Source organism: Chaetomium globosum, genomic scaffold, assembly GCF_000143365.1.
Source record: "Chaetomium globosum CBS 148.51 scaffold_3 genomic scaffold, whole genome shotgun sequence".
Classification (NCBI taxonomy): Eukaryota; Fungi; Ascomycota; class Sordariomycetes; order Sordariales; family Chaetomiaceae; genus Chaetomium; species Chaetomium globosum.
The window spans coordinates 769,439-788,648 of NT_165978.1; the positions used below are offsets into that span (position 1 = coordinate 769,439).

Below are 19,210 nucleotides of genomic sequence, written 5' to 3' on the forward strand. Positions count from 1 at the left end.
CGCCCCCAAGAGCTGCTTCCGGGGAGCAAGACCCAAGCTCCGCACCCATATGATGCACACACCATCGAGCTTCATCCAGCAGACTGGGCCGTTCCTCCTTACAAGACCCCCCTCCCCACCCGTCGCATCACGGTCTGCCCCCAACACTACACCGCCCATCACCCCCACCCGATCCTCACCGATCCGAGCCACCTTGCTGGGCACCCGTCGGCCCGGCATATGGGGCATCCGGGGCCGTCGCATTTCGGCGCCGGCCCTTCGCCCCATACTGCTGTAGCGCCCCTCTATCCATCTCTAACTCCAACACACGGCCACACTGCGGGAGTAAAACGGCCACGGCCCGATGATCTCGGCCTCTCCGTCCCTGACATGTCTGACCTCGAACACAGCGATCTAGAGTCGATGCAGCAGACACCCATGGGCGCCGCTTACGGACAGGCGTCCGCCCCACCGACACATCACCACCATCGACTACCAGACACCGGGCCGCCCAACAAGCTCATGCGACGGGACGGGGACAGCAGTGGCGGAGGAGCCCCAAGCATGGTGGGCCAGGCCGGAATGCCAGCACCTGCCCCACGGCCGAGAGGGCCGAAATTGAAATTCACCCCAGAGGATGATCAGCTCCTGGTTGATCTCAAGGAGAATAAGAATTTAACCTGGAAACAAATCGCGGACTTTTTTCCCGGAAGATCGAGTGGGACGCTCCAAGTGCGCTACTGTACAAAGCTCAAAGCCAAGACGACGCAGTGGACAGACGAGACGGTCAGTGTGCCTTTGCTGAAAGAACTCCGGGAGCAACAGACGGAGGTGACAGTGACTGACAAATAGCAAAACTACAGGACCAAAAACTCAGAACTGCACTCCAGGACTACGAAAACGAAAAATGGCGCATAATCGCCAACAAGGTCGGCACGGGTTTTACACCGGCAGCTTGTCGCGAACGGGCGGCACAGTTGCCGGGTGAAAACTTATAGCAGTCGCTGTCTCCGCCAGGGGCTTCGGCTCCTGGCGCAGGGGACACTACTCTTTACCCATCACAACTTTCGTGACGAAATACACACAACAACTCTCAAATCATGGACACCAGAAACTACCACAGCCGGCACGAGATTCTTGCCATGCCCACGCCCCAAAGTGACAGTTTCCGTCACACGATGCCGGAACACCCAGCAGCGGCAAGATCGCAGCCAAAATAATCGACATAATCAGGTCCATCAATCTTTCGAAATCCACATGTACCTCAGTACAATAATAGTCGGCACTTACAACATTTGTTTCAGCGAGGTGCATGGTGGTTGGCCGCGGCCTGAGGGCGCGGTTCCGATTTAGCTTCGATCACTTACTCCCGTTTATCCACCACTCCTTCTTTCTTTTATAGTATCTTGTCCTTGACACAACCCTTGGTTTATTTTCTTGCATGCGTTTTTCCCCGGTCAATAGGCGGTGCGTTGGGTTTGGATTTACTTCTAAGAGGCGGACTTTAATGTTGGAGATACCCAGAAACCGCCAAAGATACCTACTTACCTACCTGTCTCGATATTTCCTTATGTTAATTTTTTTCTTTCTTTTTCCACACAGCATTGGTTTTCAAGGCATTAGAAAGAGCTTGGTGGGAGAGACGATGCATATGATAACCGGCCCACCACCGGAGTATACGGCCGAGTGATGATGACGACCTAGATTGTTAACCTCCATGGAAGGCATAGCATCCATGGAAGGGATAGTACCGGGGTTGGAGGGTTATTGGATAAACATGGACTGGATGATCATCAAGGAGAGGAACGGTGTGTGATTTGGTTTGGTCAGGGCTTGTCTGCGATCAAGTCGGCTGCGGTGCTGCGACGATGCATCAAGCCCGGCACAGGAGGAATGGTTTCTAATGCGCTTTTTGCCTGATCCAGTCCCCACGACGTTGGGTGCTGTGATCCAGTTTGTCCTTTTTTTTTTTATCAGACCAGTTAATGTTTAGCTACATGGGCGGGCTCTCACCAAAAAATAACATTTCTACCGCTCTCTTCATTTTTGCGACTCTCAATGAATTTGCTGTCGCTGCTCCAAATGGGACAGCTCGCTTGAAAGTGACATGGGCTTTGCTCCATCCCATGTCGATTTCGATGTCGATCCTCCAGATGACCCTGGCAGTGCAACGGTTTTCGCCAAGACCCAAGTACCCAGTCTCGGATACCTGCCACAATTGACAGCGCACCAGCGGTGGTCCTCTCGCACTGCTGCTGCCTGTCCCGGTTTGTGTTGCACTTTTCAAAAATAATCGCGGTACCTTTACGGAAGCTGCCGACAACTCCAAAACCTGACTTGGCGGCCGGAACTCGGTGATTTGCCGTCAAAGAACATGGAACCGATGAAGACCATTGAACCAAGGTGTGCCGTTGGCCCGTTGGAAGCTCGTCATTAGCCGTCTCCCAAGCTAAACGCGAGGGACTCAAGGGTCCCTTCGCACCGTGATCACAGTGCGCAATCAAGAGATAGCGGATCCCTGACGGTACACCGTATATACTTAAGTAAATACTACGGTACACATACACCGTACTCCGGACGATGAACTTGTGGGTTGCTTCTCGAATAATCATACGCCAACCTGTGGGATGAAACAATTGCTGGCGCCTGCGAGGAAAAGAAAAATTCGAAACCGCCGCGTGACGCGCTAAAGGGGAGTTGGGATGGACCTGAAACGGGCTTCTACTGAAAAAGCCTTGTGTTCAAACCATTCTTGGAACGTTAGCTGCCAAGGTTCCCTGGGTTCCTTCCCAGAGTGAGAGGGCGAAAATGATGGAATAGGCGGTGGGCCCAAGTTGCCGAGTTCGAGCAAAGCAATTGCGGCGTTGGAGGTTGAGCCCCTGTCCTTCCCAACGGAAGGAAGTTGCCTAAGTAGGAGGGCCGTCCGTAGTAGTCCCCCTCGCGCTAGGGGTGCTGCCAGGTTGCGTTGGTGACCGCTGGACTGAGCTCGTACCTCCGGACGACTAGAACTCTGTGGGTGCTCTCGAATATCACCGCCAACCTGTGGGAAGAAACATGGAAGAAAGCCTGAAAATATGCGCGAACGCCTCAACCGCCCGCATCACGCGGTAAAGGGAGGTGATCGACCTGAAAGGCTTCGACAGAAAAAGCCTCTGTGTTCGAACCGGTCTTGGACGTACTGCAGTTTTGGCTCTTTCCAGATTTGGAGTTGGAAGGACAGGTGGAGCGAAGGGCCCAAGGCATCCTTTCAGGCTAACAATTGCGCCGCTGCAGGTTGAGGCCCAGTCTCCCCACCTGCCCTGCCGAAACCCCAGGCCCGATCACTTGCCGTCAAGCCAGCCCTTGCCCTGACAGGGTGGTTGGTGACCGCTCGACAAACTCCAACCTCCGGTCGACAAGAACGCAATAGTCCAGACAGCCTCGCAAAGCCGAAGACATGGAAGAAAGCCGGAAAATATGCGCGCCCGCCCCTCCCCCCCCCACCTCTCGGCAAAGAGGTCACCACCAGAAGGGCATACTCCTAGCCACGGCGTCGAAGGGACGGACATACTGAGTTTTATCACTCCCAGATTTGCATTGGATGGCCAGGTCAAGCGAAGCTCAAGGTAACGTCAAGTTACATCCGCCTCAATCGCGGCAACCTCCTCGCATCACGGCTGTGACGCCGATCTCTTTCCGGCAAGCCAGCGTTTGCTGCAAGGCCGTATTTGACGCGGTTATTGACGGTACCGATACTCCTGTCAAATGCGTGGGAGATGTGAGCGACTTCGGCTATCGCCTCCTCCGCTATCCACAACCAGAACAACAACCTCCTTGGCTTGGCCTAATCCGAGTTTAGCAGGTTACTAGGGGCGCGGCAAGCAGATTTGGTGGGAGCATTCTACTGTCCAATCCCAGCCTCGTCCGGAGCTGTGGCCGAGGCGTCGAAACACGGGAGCAGACTGCATCCACAGCTCATATGCTCAAGCGAGTCACGGGCTGCCCAACATTACGACCACAAACGGGCAGCTACCCAATCGGAGATTAGGGCCACAATGTCTGGATTCATGCTCGCATGCAGGGAAGATTTGGTAATCTGATCTGCTTGTTCTCGCTAGAAGTGCCGATTTGACGTCGATGCCGACGCTGATGCGTCAGGCTACACGCTGGTTCAACTTAGGCTGCTCTACGGGAGAATTCTAGCTCATACACTTGCTGTTGGGAGCTCCCTGATGAAGAAGGTGCTCCAGTCTCGTTTAAATTAGAACCTCTGGCCGCCGGGCCACTCCAGCCGGGTAACCAGTGGGACCTGCATTCTCGGGGCCAGAATCAGAGGCCTGCGCCGACTGCATGCCTTCTCGCGACTGGATGCTGACCCCAACTACCGCAGGGCACGAAAAAACGACCCGGGTCTCCGTCAATGCAGTATCAGTGTGAGGCGGCCCCAGCACAACACCAAAGGCCTGAATTTGGTTCAGCGGCACTGGCTAAGCGCTGGGAAAGCCTCCGGGTTTTGCGTTTGTCATGGTGGTTAACCACATTATTGATCACTTATTTTCATCCGCCGTATGTGAAACAACATTACCACATGGGGTGATTCCCATCTGACGCCCTCCCGAGTCAACCACGGGGTTCTTCCGCCATGGGGACCTCGATTCTCGACCAGGAGCGGCCAGCTTGACCAGAAAAATCTGAGCTTCGGGCGACGGCCTGAAAGCCGGAGGATTTGAAAGACGACTCGCCCAGGCGTTCTGCAAGAGTGGAACGGCTTATTCCTTGGCTTGGGCTATATCACCCATCATAAGACAAATATTTTGGGACCCGCTAAGCCCAGAACAAGCCAGGTCACTCCCGATTGGCAGTGAACGGGGGCCTGCGAAGGGAATGCGGAACATCTTGGTTCTGGCGGGATGGACAAAACCTGGACCCCAACACCTCCTGGACTCGCGGTGGTGTCGCCTTATTCGGGACGTCTCGGATCTGCCTCGGGAAGCATCTGAACTTGCTTTTCTTGCCCCGGCTTCGAGAACAGTATGAGTTCCCTCAGAGGAGCGGTGAACAAGAAGAGAGAGATGAAGGGTCGACGTGCAAGGAACGCGGCGTCGGAGAAGGAGAGACGCAATCGCGCGTGTCCGGCCCCCATTGGGCGCCAATATTGGTCTGCATTTTCCTCGAACCCCTTGAAGGCGGGGCGGCACTCTGGATGTGACCGGGGCGGAGAGCCTTGGAGCCTCGGAGCCTTGGAGCCAACGACAACGCACCCCATGGGCGGTTCCAAGTTTCGGGAATCGGGGGGCAGTTTAAGCCCCCCCCCCCCCCCTTCCGCGAGGGTACATAGTGCTGCGCCGTCCCTGGAGTGACCCGGCTTGATATCTGATCAGACAGGGGCATACCCTTGAGTGCGCAACGTTGCAGCTATAACGGTGAGAGAGGGAAACAAAGTTGAACATTGCTACCTGCCAGGGCCTGCGAGCCTGCCTGGGTTCTTGTGTGGATGGCGGATTCCCACATTCCTTCCAATATCTACATAGCAGCGTCTCTACCGAGTCTGCCGGTAATTTGTGCGGCCCGCCCTGCAAGACCACTCGGGGTTACTGTGTATAAAGATTTTCTGAGCCATGATCCGTTTACCCCTGGACGGGTACCCCAGCCTTGTGGGCCAAGAGCTAGGGCCGTGTGCCGCTGAAAACAGCATACATAGTAGGTAGGTTTGTGGGAGGGTGTACTTGCTGGTGACGAGCATCACTCGGATGGATTTGACCCCTGGGAAGGACGACAATCACTCGCCTCGTGCTCTCTCCCCGAGACACAACAGTTTCTAGGTCAGATAAGCCAATGTATTCTATCCTTTTGCAGAAACGCATCATGCGCGTCGTGAATCATTTACACATGAATACCTCCACAGCACACCGTGGCGTGTCAAATTCCCACCGCGTGTATGTGCCGGCAACTCTACCCAGGGAAACGGAGGCCTCTCCAAAAATGTTCATGCACGCACCTGCCTCTCGGTTCTTGATGCTAAGATTCTAACAGACGCGTAAATCTGGAGGGTATTTCATCCTAAGCGCATGAATAACAGCAAATTCGTTAAGTGGGCAAAACGAAGAGAAGAAAAACAAGAAGCTGATGCTCAGTTAAGGGGCAAAAAAATAAATGCAAAATACATACAACACCGGGGATTCGCTGGTCGTCACCGACCCAACTACTGATCCGGCCCTTGCGAGTTTAACTAGGGGAGAGCGGACGGGATCCCGTGTTTTCTGGCAGGTGTGGTCGTATGTGGTAGTTCAAAGCCAAACTGTAACTTAAAGAGGAGGCTTTGGTGTTGTAAGCCACGTTGGAGTCAAGCTCGGCGCCAGGCTTTCAGTGCGTCATTCAGATCTTCTATTGAGGTCACGTGATAGCGCGCACGCTCCAGCACCACGCTATTCGCGATTCCGTTCAGATCGACGCCTTCTTTCGCAACACCGTCACCGGCTACCTAAAAGACCCACCTGTCATCATTGTCTCGATCATTTTCGTTTGCAGATCGGCTCGATTCTATTGCCCCAGCATGTGCCGCCCTTGATTTCCACCCGCGAGTACTCGACTCGCCAGCACGGAGCGTTCTTTGTCCCTCGCGGATTTATAATATATATATTTTATTCGTCTTCGTCTTCTTTCAACTCTGCGCAGCCTACCACTCTTTTCCTTTCGCCAACAACGCAATGGATTCCGGAGCCCAAAGCTCGAATTCTCCTCAAGCGTTAACCGACACCGCTAATCCTACCCCCGTTGAGGATGCCACCTCGACCCCAAGCAACGGCGAAGCGGCCACGGATGACGAGGAGTCAGCCCTCAAGCTCCTAACCGAAAATGTCCGAGATCAAGACGAGCTCGAACGGGATATCACGTCTCAAGCCAGTCGCGCCTTGATTGAAGCCGAGGACAGACGAGATCAAAAGCGCATTGAGAAGGCTGAGCTATCCAAGTCCAGGTTGGAAGGCCAACGAAAACAGCAGCAGCAGAAACTCCGTGCCGCACGAGCGGATCCGGCGGCGACACTACGAATTCAGCGAGAAATTGCTAGGATTGATGCAGAGATCGAGATTTGTGAAAAGGACGTTGCCGACTTTAATGCCCGCATCGAGCAACGGAACCAGCAAGATGCATTAGACAGTCAAGCCTCTGCGGCCGGTGGAAAACTGCCCGGTGAGAACCAGCGCGAGTATCTCATACGGACCGGAAAGATCACTCCCTTCGCCTCGTTTGGTGGACCCCGGCCCGGCGGCGTTCAGGGGGAGCTCGCCGATGCCATAATCGACGCTGAGGATGAGGCTATTGCGGATGAACTTGAGGAGCAGGCTGGAGAAGGACCCCGCTCCCACCAAAATCTTAGATTGCCCGGTTTCATTGAAGATAATGAGGGCCTTTCCAGCTCCGCCGTGGAATCCGAGTTCTCCCTTCGTCCGCGCAAGAAACAAAAGATACAGAAACCATCTTCGGAGTCCGGCGATGAGTTCATGCCGGATGGATCTGCTTCAGAAGCAGCCAGCCCCGAATCTTCTCCCTCCGATGATTTTGACATGACAGACACCACCCCAAAACGGAAGCGAGGGAAGGCGGTCAGAGAAGCCGGGGAGAAGGTTGATCTGAGCAACATAGACGATGGCAACGAAACCGTCTACCAGCGAAGACTGAAGGACTGGACCGAGCGACGAAGTCGGGCTCGGCTCCGCCGCCAAGAGACGATGGGCCAACCGGTGATCGGCGAGTTGGATGGCGTAGAGGAATGGCTCAAACCGTCGCCGGATCAACCCGACCATCATTTTGAGAATGGCCTGAAGCTTCCCGGCGACATTTACCCTTCTCTCTTCGACTATCAAAAGACCGGTGTACAATGGCTGGCAGAGCTTTATGCCCAGCAGGTCGGCGGCATCGTTGGCGATGAGATGGGGCTGGGTAAAACAGGTCTGTCTTTCCTAAACGCACTTGCTACCGTTTCACCGGGATGCGGAACTCACAAATCCCTAGTGCAGCTGATTTCTTTCATCGCCGCCTTGCATTACAGCAAAACGCTACATAAGCCCGTCATTGTGGTTGCCCCGGCCACCGTCTTACGCCAGTGGGTCAATGAGTTTCATCGCTGGTGGCCGCCACTCCGCGTCTCTATTTTGCACTCATCCGGAAGCGGCATGTTCAATGTTCGTGATGAGGGTGAGATCGAAGATCACGTGGACGACTGGGAAGAGAAGAAACCCAGCAAGTCCAGCACAGCCGTGAAAAGGATTGTTGACCGAGTGGTCAAACAGGGCCATGTGCTGGTCACCACATACGCCGGTCTTCAGACATATGGCGACGTCTTGATCCCCGTAGACTGGGGTTACGCCGTCCTCGATGAAGGCCACAAAATCCGGAATCCGAACACAGCCATCACGATTTACTGCAAAGAGCTCCGCACACATAACCGCATCATCCTATCTGGTACCCCGATGCAGAACAATCTGACTGAGCTGTGGTCTCTATTTGATTTCGTTTACCCCATGCGTCTCGGTACCCTAGTCGCGTTCCGCAACCAGTTCGAGATACCAATCAGGCTCGGAGGCTATGCCAATGCCACGAACTTGCAGATAATGACTGCGCAGAAGTGCGCTGAGACGCTCAAGGATGCGATCAGCCCCTATCTACTCCAGCGGTTGAAGGTCGATGTCGCTGCTGACCTTCCCAAGAAGAGCGAGCAGGTGCTTTTCTGCAAGCTATCAAAGCCGCAGCGGGAGGCATACGAACTCTTCCTCAAGTCTGAAGACATGGCGTCCATCCTCAACCGTACGCGGCAGTCACTATACGGAATCGATATCCTTCGCAAGATTTGCAATCACCCTGATTTACTGGACCCGAGGCTAAAGAACAAACCTAGCTATGCGTGGGGCGATGAAAGCAAATCGGGCAAGATGGCAGTAGTCAAGTCGCTCCTCCCGATGTGGAAGCGCCTAGGGCACAAGACGCTGCTGTTCTGTCAGGGTGTCCAAATGCTGGATGTCATAGAAGCATTCATTCAGCGACTCGACAATATCAAGTACATTCGCATGGACGGCAAAACACCGGTCAAGCAACGTCAGACGCTCGTCGACCAGTTCAACACTGACCCGGAGCTCGATGTGTTTCTGCTAACAACAAAGGTCGGCGGACTGGGTGTGAACCTTACGGGAGCCAACCGCGTCATTATTTTCGACCCCGACTGGAACCCTTCTACGGATGTCCAGGCGAGAGAGCGGGCTTGGAGGCTGGGCCAGAAAAGGGAGGTTACCATCTACCGGCTGATGACGGCCGGAACGATTGAAGAGAAGATATACCACCGCCAAATCTTTAAGCAATTTCTCTCAAACAAGGTATTAAAAGACCCAAAACAGCAAACAACATTCAACCTCAACGACCTGCACGATCTTTTCAGTCTCAGCTCCTATGAGCACGGTGTGACTGAGACGAGCGAGCTCTTCAAAGGCAGTGATGCCAAAAACTTCAAGCGCTCCGGCCCGAAGGAACTCATCGTACCCGGACACGATGCGGTGCCACTCAAGCCTCGGCAAGTCGGCACCAGGTCACCCGAAACTGGGCGCAACGACGTAGATGAAAGAGACGACGATCTTCGCAAGATCGACGGAGTTGCTGGCCTCGAAACGTTTGAGGATCCATCGGCACCGCCCACAAACGAGGAGGACAGACTCATGGAAGGGCTTTTCGCCAAGTCAGGCGTCCATAGCCTCCTTGAGCACGACGAAATCATTAACGGCAAAAAAGACCGTAAAGGCAGATCGTAAGATGCTCCAGCAGGAGGCCAACCGAATAGCCGCACAGGCGGCCCTCGGTCTCCGTTGGGCAGGCGAGCAAGCCCGGAACGTGCCCATCGGCACCGTGACGTGGACTGGCGAGGTTGGTGAGGCCGGCCGGCCTACCAACGTCCGGCGTGGGCGCGGGGGGCCGGGCTCGTCTAGTATATTGGCTGGCGTTGCCAACCGCCAGGGCTTCGGCTCTAGTAGCCCCGGCAACTCGAGGCCGGGTACGCCCGGCGCAGTGGACCAAAATCTCAGAGCGAAGGATTTTGAGAAAATGATACCGGATTTTATCAGGCGGCACAATGGTCAGGCGCCGTCAAAGCTGTTGGTGGACCATTTCAACCGGTTCTGCAGCGGCTCTCGGCAGGCAGACGCGTTCAAAGCAGCGCTGAGCAAGGTGGCCAAGATGGAGAAACGCGGGTCGAGCATGCGGGCGATTTGGACGCTCAAGCCGGAATATCAGTAACCGGCTGCTTGGATGGCGTTTCGGTGTTTTCGATGTCCTTCAATTTACAGGCGTACATACATGATTCGTATGGGATGAGGCCTGGGCGACCGGGGGTGGCATCCTGGCTGCAGAGTCATATAGAACAGTGGCGGTAGATAAAGACGAGTTTAACGAAGGAATGATAATGAGAGCTACATGAAACCATCAAGTCCTGTCGATACGGTATGTGATTTTGTCTCGACGCCAAGGTTGCATCGCAGCACCCGCGCGGTCGAAAACTCCTTGAGTGGCGAGACGAATGCGGCCACCGCGCGGTTGGGGGGCAGGGGGGCCACCGTGCTGTTTTGCTAGTGGATTAATTACTAACTAATGGCTGACATACAGCCAATGGGAATGGTTCCAGGAACTAAAAAGGCATCTCCCAGTCCGCTACAGTGAGGGCTGCCTGTCCCTTCATCGCATGGTATATCTCTCGAGAGACCGCCCCAATTTGCCTACAGAGTTAATACCCCGAATCACTTCTGGTTACCAGCTAGCCAACGAACCACAACACACTGCGTAACCCTCTTACCGTTTCTTTATCTTTGGTCTATTTACAAGTAGTAGCCGGCTCCGAAACTTTGACGCAACAATGTCCCAAGACATGACGCCCGGGGACGTGGTCCCCACAAACACGGAAGCGCCGCCGGCAAAAGACAACCCGACTCCCATCCCCGGGCCCGACTCTGCCCCGGAACAGGAAGCAGAACCCGAACCTGCCCTCCCCCCCTTAACACCGCAGGAATTCCGCATCTACAACCGCCTCGCCGAACAAATGGAATACTTTGTATGTACTTACCCCTCCCTCTCTCACCCCCGAACCCACACACACCAAGTCTAACAGCCCACCCCCCCTCCTTCTCTTTCCCTAGCACGAACACTTCCGCCAGATGTACACCACCCTGCACACGGCCTGCACCACCAACCGGCGGCCGGCAGGCATGTCGCTGAAGCAGTTCATTGACGAGGGGCTGCGGCTGGCGCGCTACCTGGAGATGCACCACTCGATCGAGGAGACCCACCTGTATCCGCTGCTGGGGCGCAAGATGCCCGAGTTTCGGGCGACGTCGGCGGGGGCGGGAGCGGGTGGGTTGGGAGGTGGGAAGAAGGGTGGCGGTGGTGGGGGGAAGAAGCGGCGGGATTCGGAGGAGTGTGAGTTGCTTCGGCAGCATAGGGTTATTCATGAGGGGATGGATGAAACGGCGGATTATTTGCGGCGGTGTAAGGAGAGGGAGTGTGAGTTGGAGTTGGGGGTTTTGAAGGCTAAGATGGATTCGTGGGGGGATGTGTTGCTGCAGCATCTGGATCAGGAGGTGAGGGATCTCGGGGCGGAGAAGATGCGGAGGCATTTTACGGTGCAGGAGATGAAGGCGATTCCTATGTGATGTCGTGGGCTGCCTGTTTGGAGGCAAACGGTGAGGGCGGCTAGGGAGTCCGGTACCGTTGTTGTGATGCCGACGCCTCAGTGCTCAAATGTGTCGGCCTGATGGAAGGCACGGCGTGGCAGCAACACGCTGTTTTTGGGGGAAGTGCTTGGGTATTTGGGGATAACAATATAGCACTATGCCGGTCATATAATATAAACGGTACAAAGTGTGGCAGGCCGCAAGAGCAAGCACCAAAGTCTGCCCAGGAACCACGTCAGATCACGGGCATTCACAGCATCAATAACTAACGACATCTGTATTGGCTATATTATTATTATTTCTCTTATCACGCTAGGTACCAAGTACATGCGGTCCCTCAGCGATTAACTCGGTAGGAAAAACCATGCCTAAGCTAGATGAAAACCTCCGCACCTCCGCTGCGGCCTTGCCGCTACCCCGTGGATCCATCTCCTCGAAAGGGCTCACCCACCTTCCGAGGTCAAAGTAACGCAATAGATAAAATGAGTCGTAACCTCTGTTCCATCGATGCCCTTCTGCTACTCCGCTTTGGCCCCGCCGCGGGCCTCTTCGTTGTTCTCATTTTCCAGCTCTACCGCCAACCGGAACTCGTTCAGCCTCCCCAGCCCAAGCACCCACCCCACCACTATGGCAGCCTTCTCACGTCATCTAGCCACTCCAGTAGCTCTGCGCCGTCGTCTGGCCAGGGATGAGGTTTATCTGCGGCTCCGTTGCATTCGAGTACGAGGTGTTCGAATGTCTCGCGCGCCATACCGCAGCGGCATACCGGCGTTACTACCTCGGGGACCCTCCTAGTAAAGAGGAACCCTCGAAGCCCACTCTTCCCGGTCCTCGCTTGCACTAGGAGAGTACTCTTCGCCTTCGATAGCTCCCAGGCTGGGTCCCTCGACCGGTGTCGGTTCATGATAGAGGCGTCGAACCGCGCGGTCGCATCGGCCGGTTCGAGGGCCCGCCCCGGGTTCCTAGCGACCACCCTAGCTACCTCACTCTCCCATCTTCCAATCCACTCCCTTCTCATTGCCTCCTCCATCCACCTCTCCAGCTGTTTCTTGTGGTTTGGTACTGGGCCGGTTGACCCTGGCTCTAGCTCCTCCTTTTCCGGCCTCGACTCGAGGGGGGCCCACTCCTGTGCCCACCTCTTCTTCCATTCGCCTGAGCCCTTTTCCGCTAGTGCCGTTGCTATATCGTCTATCTCCCGCCGGGGTCTTCCTCTCCCCCTTCTGCGCCTCCGCCGCAGGATCGCAGCGATTGTGGCAGGGGTCTGGGCGGATTAGCCTCGCCTCCTCTGATATCCTAACCCGATCCTCGAAGGCAAGGAGCCTCCTGTTGAGGTACAGGCCGATGGGCGGGCAATAGGTTTCTGTCTCCAAGCTCCGTATTTGGGTAGCCTTGTAGGCCCCAGCGACCACCCTGAGGCACTCCGATTGGATCTTTGCGAGTTCCTTTGCGGCCCCGCGGGGGGGCCCCCTACCTCTGTAGGGGTGTGTATTGGCTATAGTAATTATTGAGTAAAGCTAAATTGTTGTCCTCGCCGCATATCAGGGGACAATGGGGGGTAGAGGGGTAATAGCCTCGGAGGCCATCGCTGGATGATGCGGAGGCTGAGGGCGGTTAGATACTAAGATTCTCATAAAGACATAATAAAGTAGTTCTTACTAGTGGAATAGGGCGGACTCCGATATTTCTGACTACGTAGGCGTCGCAAATCGGCCTTTCCCTCGCGAAACTGAAGGAGAATCCGGTTGCAACATTGGGCGGGATGTCCTCGTTTAGGATCGAGTTCAGGCTGACCCAAGTCCTTTCGTATCCCAGTCTATGACACGGGCTGCACACTTTGTATTGGCATTCGGCCTTCGTCGCGGGAACCCACGGTTTCGCGTCGTAGGGGTATTTGTCTCTCGCACACTCGGAGGTGAGGTGTTCAAGAATGCTGCGCTCGTTGGCTATTGTGTTGTGGACCTAGATAACAGGTCAGAAAACAGAAGAGTAAGGTGCAATATTGGGCGTATAGCGCACGTTGTTACGCTGTGATTCTAAAATGCTAAGCTGCTCCGGCGTATAAGAGGATAACTGCTCCTCGGGCATCTCGGTCAGAGGGCTGCTGTCTGGCTCACTTCGGACGTCAGGCCCAGACTTTCCAAGAGACATTTCTTTTTCGAAATAACGACCGATAGAGTCAAAAGCGACCTGTTTGGCGTCTCAGCAACGTTATGCCACGATTGCTTCACTCGACTTACTGAATATCCATCGTTATACGCGTCTTGAATCAGAGACTCCCTGTCCAGGATGCAGCGATAAAGTGTCCCAAGCGGAGGAAACAATCCACAATTCATACACTGGAAGGCATCCTCGTAAATGACCGCCATAGCCGAGTGGTCGCATGTTGGTGTCCAGGAATTCGGGTTTTGCTGAGGTGGTCGTTCCCGGGGAGCCGCGAGGGGCTGTGGAATGCCGCGAGGAAGGCCGCTGCCACGGCCTGGGGTTTCCGAATCCATTCGTGGGCCGTATGTGTATCGGATTAGTAGCGGATTACAGTTGTTTTTTTGCAAAGGCCTAGTTTCTGCAAGTTGTGAGGGACAATCTTGGTCGACAGCGAGCTTGAGGTGAGAACCACGATGGGTAGAAGGAACTATCGTTTCTTAGCCGCCAGTGACTGTGCGGCTTGTTGCTAGAACAACTGCTGAAGAACTTCAGTCGAAAGACCAGGGAACGCACCGCGCTCCTCGTGGATGAATAGAAAGCAATGATCAGATAAGTATCAGTTCCTCCCCAGCTGCCAGACTTGTAGCTCTCCGTATCGAGATATTGACTAGGCCGAGATGAAGAAAGAGTCTGCAAGCTCGTGCATAACCAGATCCGTAGCCCCATGCTTGAGTTCAACTCACGCAAGTTCTCTCTCGCCACTGCCTACATGAACACCGCCGATGTTCTGGCGTCACAACACTGCCAGTGTACTTGGTGCCCCCAGCCTTCTTGCACTATGCTTATACATCTCAACAGCATATCTCATAGTGATACCGTGTTAGGCACTTCTCGACGCTGGAATACCAAAAACCATGGCTCAACATCATATTTCTATTGAGTCTACTGAGTTGTTAGGCCTCAGCGCCCATTCCATAATCTCCTTATCATTCCCTTTCCATCTCAACTCTAACCCCCCCGCCCATTGCTCTCCTATTACTTGGCCCTTTAATATACATGGCCCAAGCCTCCCCCCCACAACTCCCTCCAAAAAAGAGACACACCAGTTTGGCGAAGCGGGGGGAGTGCGGACTCACTGAAGTCCGCCATAGCCTGTAAACTCGTCCTGGTACACCCATAAGGGTGCGAGTTCGAATCCCACCGAAGTGAAATTCCTTGAGGAGTTTTCGTAGCCAAATACCCCTCCATTAATTAAGGCGGACGGTTAATCGGTAAGCTTTTTGACTTCTTAATCGGGAGTCCACCCCCCCCCTTTCTCCACATCCGCTGAGGCAAGTCATCAAGAATAAACTCTCAAGACCCGCCGCTCGAGCTCACAGCATCAGCACCCCGAGGCGCGTTGAACAGACTCAACGCTATTCGAATGCGGCTTAAAATCTTAAATTCGGCTCTTTCCGCTTGACGATGTGCCCGATTTCTCTCACGCATCGGATAACTAACGACACCGGATCTCCCAATCCAACCAATTGAAGTGTCGCCAGGCTGGGAAGCAGCAGCAGCATCGTGGTGGGAAGTTGACTGGCCGAGGTCGAGACATTGGCAGGGTTTATCCTGCACAGACAGGGGCCGTCCTGCCGCTTTGCTGACTTGTCCGTGCTTCTTCACAGCTGAGGGAGCACGGGGAAGGCGTCTGGGAAAACAAAACCTCGGCCATCCGTCAATGCGACCAATCAGGAGCTTCATCCTTGGCCTACTTTCCAGGTCTCCACACGCGCCCCTCACTCTGGCCCAGTCGCGACGCCCGCGACGCTCGGCAAACAGGGGAGCTGTGTCCCCCATCCAAAAAACCAGCCTCCCCATTCTCAGGTCAACTCGTTTTCGACGCTGCGAGGCGAGATTTTGCGACGACAGCACATTTCACTCCTAGCCAACCCGAATCGCTCGAACAGGAGTCTCTTCTCCATCAATCGTGAGTCCATCTCCATCTCCCCTGTCTCGACCGCTCATTCAGCGCGAACGGTCACGCACCCAAGAACACTGCTGTGCATCGAGACCCGCCGAATCCCCCAATTCCCCCCAGCAATCCGGCTGTGTTATCCCCGTTGTAAACAAAGCGTTGACCCGGCGCAACCACGGCATCGCCGGCACATTGCGCAGCGCACACAAGGCCAAAATTGTGCAAGAGGGCTAATCCGGTCTCCCTATCAGGGCCCGCTTATCATTAGATGCCTATTTGACGACCATCGCGAAGCCATGTCGATCAAGATCGAGCGGGACAGCGTCAAGGACGTTGTCCGAGATGCCGTCCTCGACCATGTCTCCCACAAGGGCGGCTTCGTAGGGTCGACCGCCAGCGCCATCGCCGAGGCTGCTCATGGACAACTGCCCGGCACCACCGGCAAGCACCCCATCTCGGCCGTTGTCGGCACCGCCCTCACCGGCGGTAGGAAGAATGCGGGCACCAAGGGTTATCTCGCCGTATGTCACCCCGCGCTGACACTCCGATGATGATGCGCCAACCCGTTCGGCTAACACCTTGCCACCCCTCTTAGACCTACCTGCAGCAACTGGAGGACAACCCTCTGCGCACCAAGATGCTGACGGCTGGTACCCTGGCCGGTAGCCAGGAGCTCATTGCGTCATGGCTGGCCAAGGACCGCAACAAGCATAGCAACTACTTCACCTCGCGCGTGCCCAAGATGGCCGCTTACGGCGCTCTCGTCAGCGCGCCGCTCGGCCACTTCTTGATCTGGCTCCTGCAGAAGATCTTCAGCGGGCGTACCAGCCTGCGGGCCAAGATCCTGCAGATCCTGTTCAGCAACCTGGTGGTACGTAACCTTTTGGATAAATCATCCATAACCCCCCTTTCCCCCTTCCTAGATACCCTCCTATTAACGCTTGCCTTAGATCGCGCCCATCCAAAACGGCGTTTACCTCGTCGCCATGTCCCTCATTGCGGGCGCCGAGACGTTCCAGCAGGTCAAGGCGACGGTGCGCGCCAGCTTCTGGAAGGTGATGCGCGTGAGCTGGATCACCTCGCCCATCTGCCTCGCCTTTGCGCAAAAGTTCCTGCCCGAGAACACCTGGATGCCCTTCTTCAACCTCGTGTCCTTCATCCTCGGCATTTATATCAACACCATCGCCAAAAAGAAGCGCCTCTCCGCCCTGCGCAAGAGGCACTTCGGCGATGGCCGCACCCCCGGCGGATCCACCGTTGGCGGACCGCGCCCGGACTACCCTCCCATCGGGCCCAACCCTCCGTACTAAACAGAGGGTGTCGGCGTCGTCGGCGGTGATGGCCAGTGTTGATGTTGGTGTTGCTGCGAATTGTGGCGTGGAATGAATATATGACCACGGTGCCGCTTGACAGCTTGCCTCCCTTCAATGGGATGGCGGGTGGGTGGTATAGCGTCTAAGTGGGCCGAGAGTTTATGACGAATTGTGGATCTTCTGGAAGAGGCTCCTTTGCGGGAGTTTTGGGGCGGGGCGGGATACCTGTATAATGTTCGTTGTTTTGTTACTTTACGTCAGTCAGATATGGCTTGGATTTGCGACAAGGAAGGGTAGATGAATACAAATAGCTTGGATACCTCGTAACCCGCGACGTTGACATGCCACCAGTTGGACTCGTATCTTGAACCCCAGCAGCATCCAATGCATTTGCAAGGTAGTAGTTCCTGAAGCAGCCAATTGTCCATCCGGGGCGGCGAGCTGTATGCTTGTTCCTGGAGAACTCCCCTCGAACACCAGCCCCTGCACCGTACTCTAGCCGCACAGCCATCTCTCACACACCTTGCCCCGGAGGTCTGGGCAACGGTCTCTAGCCCGCTTTGCAGCGCCGCTCTAGCTTTAAGCATAGCCCTCTTGTACTGTGTTTTGTACGAACCGCGCCATCCTGGCTTCTTTTCGGTGTTGAGTGGCCTTTGGCAGTTTCTTCCCAATCACATGTTCATCGATCTGTGGCTCTCTCCTTTCCCCAAACCCCACGAGGCTTGAGGCCCTGGCATATTTCTCCAGTCCATGGTGTCGGGGATGACAGGCAGTACCGGCGGAAGTAATCGATGCAGAAAGCCGTACAGCCGAGGGGTATGGCCGCGCATACCGCAGGTTGAGTCTCGGTCGTTCCGTTGCGTTGTCGGCCGTGAGGGCAGTTCATCCTGTTTCCTCTAGAACATCCTGGGTCTCGAGCATAAACCCAGGACTCCAGTACTCCCATTCCTCGCTCTGCTTGTCCACCCAAAGCATGCCTTCGGCCATCAGGTCTTCCAGTGCCGTCTGCGCTCGCGCCTGCATCCATTTCAAGTTGGCCATCAGCATCGACACGCTGACATAACCTAGTACCTGGGCAGCCTCGAGCACGGCGCTCTGGTCTGTGTTGAGCTCCTTGGGAACGGATCGAATGTACGGCTTGCTGCCGACTTTGATGATGGAATAGGCCGACCCCAGCGGCTTGAGCGTGCCCACGGCGCGGAGGATATCGTCTCTGCGGGCTTGTTAGCGACCTGCTCGTCCACTACATCAAAACCACAAAACGAGCCCAGCGGCACTCACTCCGTGATCTCCGACGCTCCCTCCATACGACTCGTCATAATGCGCTCGCGCACCTTCCTCAGCTCAATCAACCCGCCATTCTCCCCCCTCGTCTCACCACACACCTCCACCACGCGCACCGCCAACTCAAAATAAAAATCATTGACCGACCGACCCAACAACTGCGCCCAGATTGACCCAACCCCCCCACCACCACCCCCAGACTGCCCACCACTACCACCACCACTGCTACTCGCGAGCGGATCGACGCCGATGGCGGCGCACATGCGGGCGAACTGGGCGCGGAAGGTCGGGTTGGAGCGTATGTCCTTGGCGTGGGTCTGGGCAAACTGCTGCAGCAGCGAGCGGAAGACGGCCAGCTGGGTCTCGAGCGCCTGGGCGTTGGTCGAGCGCAGCGTCGAGCCGTGGCTCGCGTACTGCGCCGAGGTCAGGCGCGAGCGGTCGAAGGCGGCGAGGCCGACGCCTTTGCGGGACATCTTTTTTTTTTTTTTCCTGTTGTTTCGTGTGTTGTTTTGGTTTGGGCGGGGTCGCGTTTGTTTGTTATGGCTTTTGATGCGGTGAGAAGGGAGTGGGTTGGCGGTGAACGGTGAGTGTGATGATGGATGACGTTGCTGGGGGGGAGGTGGGGGAGGGGTGACAGGCGATAAGATAAAGCCGGGATGCCGTCCTCATACTCGCTTCTTCGCCACTGCCATTATGGTAGTCATACTTGCTTAAACATTGCATTTCTAATCATCCCTTTTGCTTTGAAGCTGTAGCATTCCAAAGACGCCATAGCTTATTCGGCTTTGAGGGTTGGACGAGCAAGCCAAGATATCGCCCAGACATGACACAAGGTTCTGACCGACGACTTC

The 19,210-nt window shown here is 55.4% G+C and overlaps 6 protein-coding genes across 6 annotated transcripts; 4 read left to right on the forward strand and 2 right to left on the reverse strand.

Annotated features, from left to right (window-relative positions):
• Positions 1 to 219: 219 nt before the first annotated feature.
• Positions 220 to 977, forward strand: CHGG_05536 (uncharacterized protein; the record flags this gene model as incomplete). The annotated part of the gene is made up of 2 exons (XM_001221630.1): positions 220 to 765; positions 843 to 977. 2 exons carry the CDS (start codon positions 220 to 222, stop codon positions 975 to 977), a joined length of 681 nt encoding a protein of 226 aa, XP_001221631.1.
• Positions 978 to 6,665: 5,688 nt separating this feature from the next.
• Positions 6,666 to 10,236, forward strand: CHGG_05537 (uncharacterized protein; the record flags this gene model as incomplete). The annotated part of the gene is made up of 3 exons (XM_001221631.1): positions 6,666 to 9,239; positions 9,348 to 9,408; positions 9,749 to 10,236. The coding sequence occupies 3 exons, from the start codon at positions 6,666 to 6,668 to the stop codon at positions 10,234 to 10,236; spliced, it is 3,123 nt and encodes a 1,040-aa protein (XP_001221632.1).
• A 613-nt stretch (positions 10,237 to 10,849) lies between these two features.
• CHGG_05538 (uncharacterized protein) lies at positions 10,850 to 11,642 on the forward strand (the record flags this gene model as incomplete). Its single annotated transcript, XM_001221632.1, has 2 exons — positions 10,850 to 11,044; positions 11,148 to 11,642. The coding sequence occupies 2 exons, from the start codon at positions 10,850 to 10,852 to the stop codon at positions 11,640 to 11,642; spliced, it is 690 nt and encodes a 229-aa protein (XP_001221633.1).
• A 646-nt stretch (positions 11,643 to 12,288) lies between these two features.
• Positions 12,289 to 14,158, reverse strand: CHGG_05539 (uncharacterized protein; the record flags this gene model as incomplete). The annotated part of the gene is made up of 6 exons (XM_001221633.1): positions 12,289 to 12,705; positions 12,800 to 13,155; positions 13,320 to 13,389; positions 13,455 to 13,622; positions 13,680 to 13,850; positions 13,901 to 14,158. The coding sequence occupies 6 exons, from the start codon at positions 14,156 to 14,158 to the stop codon at positions 12,289 to 12,291; spliced, it is 1,440 nt and encodes a 479-aa protein (XP_001221634.1).
• A 1,900-nt stretch (positions 14,159 to 16,058) lies between these two features.
• CHGG_05540 (uncharacterized protein) lies at positions 16,059 to 17,072 on the forward strand (the record flags this gene model as incomplete). The annotated part of the gene is made up of 3 exons (XM_001221634.1): positions 16,059 to 16,283; positions 16,358 to 16,633; positions 16,713 to 17,072. The coding sequence occupies 3 exons, from the start codon at positions 16,059 to 16,061 to the stop codon at positions 17,070 to 17,072; spliced, it is 861 nt and encodes a 286-aa protein (XP_001221635.1).
• An 885-nt stretch (positions 17,073 to 17,957) lies between these two features.
• Positions 17,958 to 18,832, reverse strand: CHGG_05541 (uncharacterized protein; the record flags this gene model as incomplete). The annotated part of the gene is made up of 2 exons (XM_001221635.1): positions 17,958 to 18,288; positions 18,357 to 18,832. 2 exons carry the CDS (start codon positions 18,830 to 18,832, stop codon positions 17,958 to 17,960), a joined length of 807 nt encoding a protein of 268 aa, XP_001221636.1.
• Between the last annotated feature and the right edge of the window lie 378 nt (positions 18,833 to 19,210).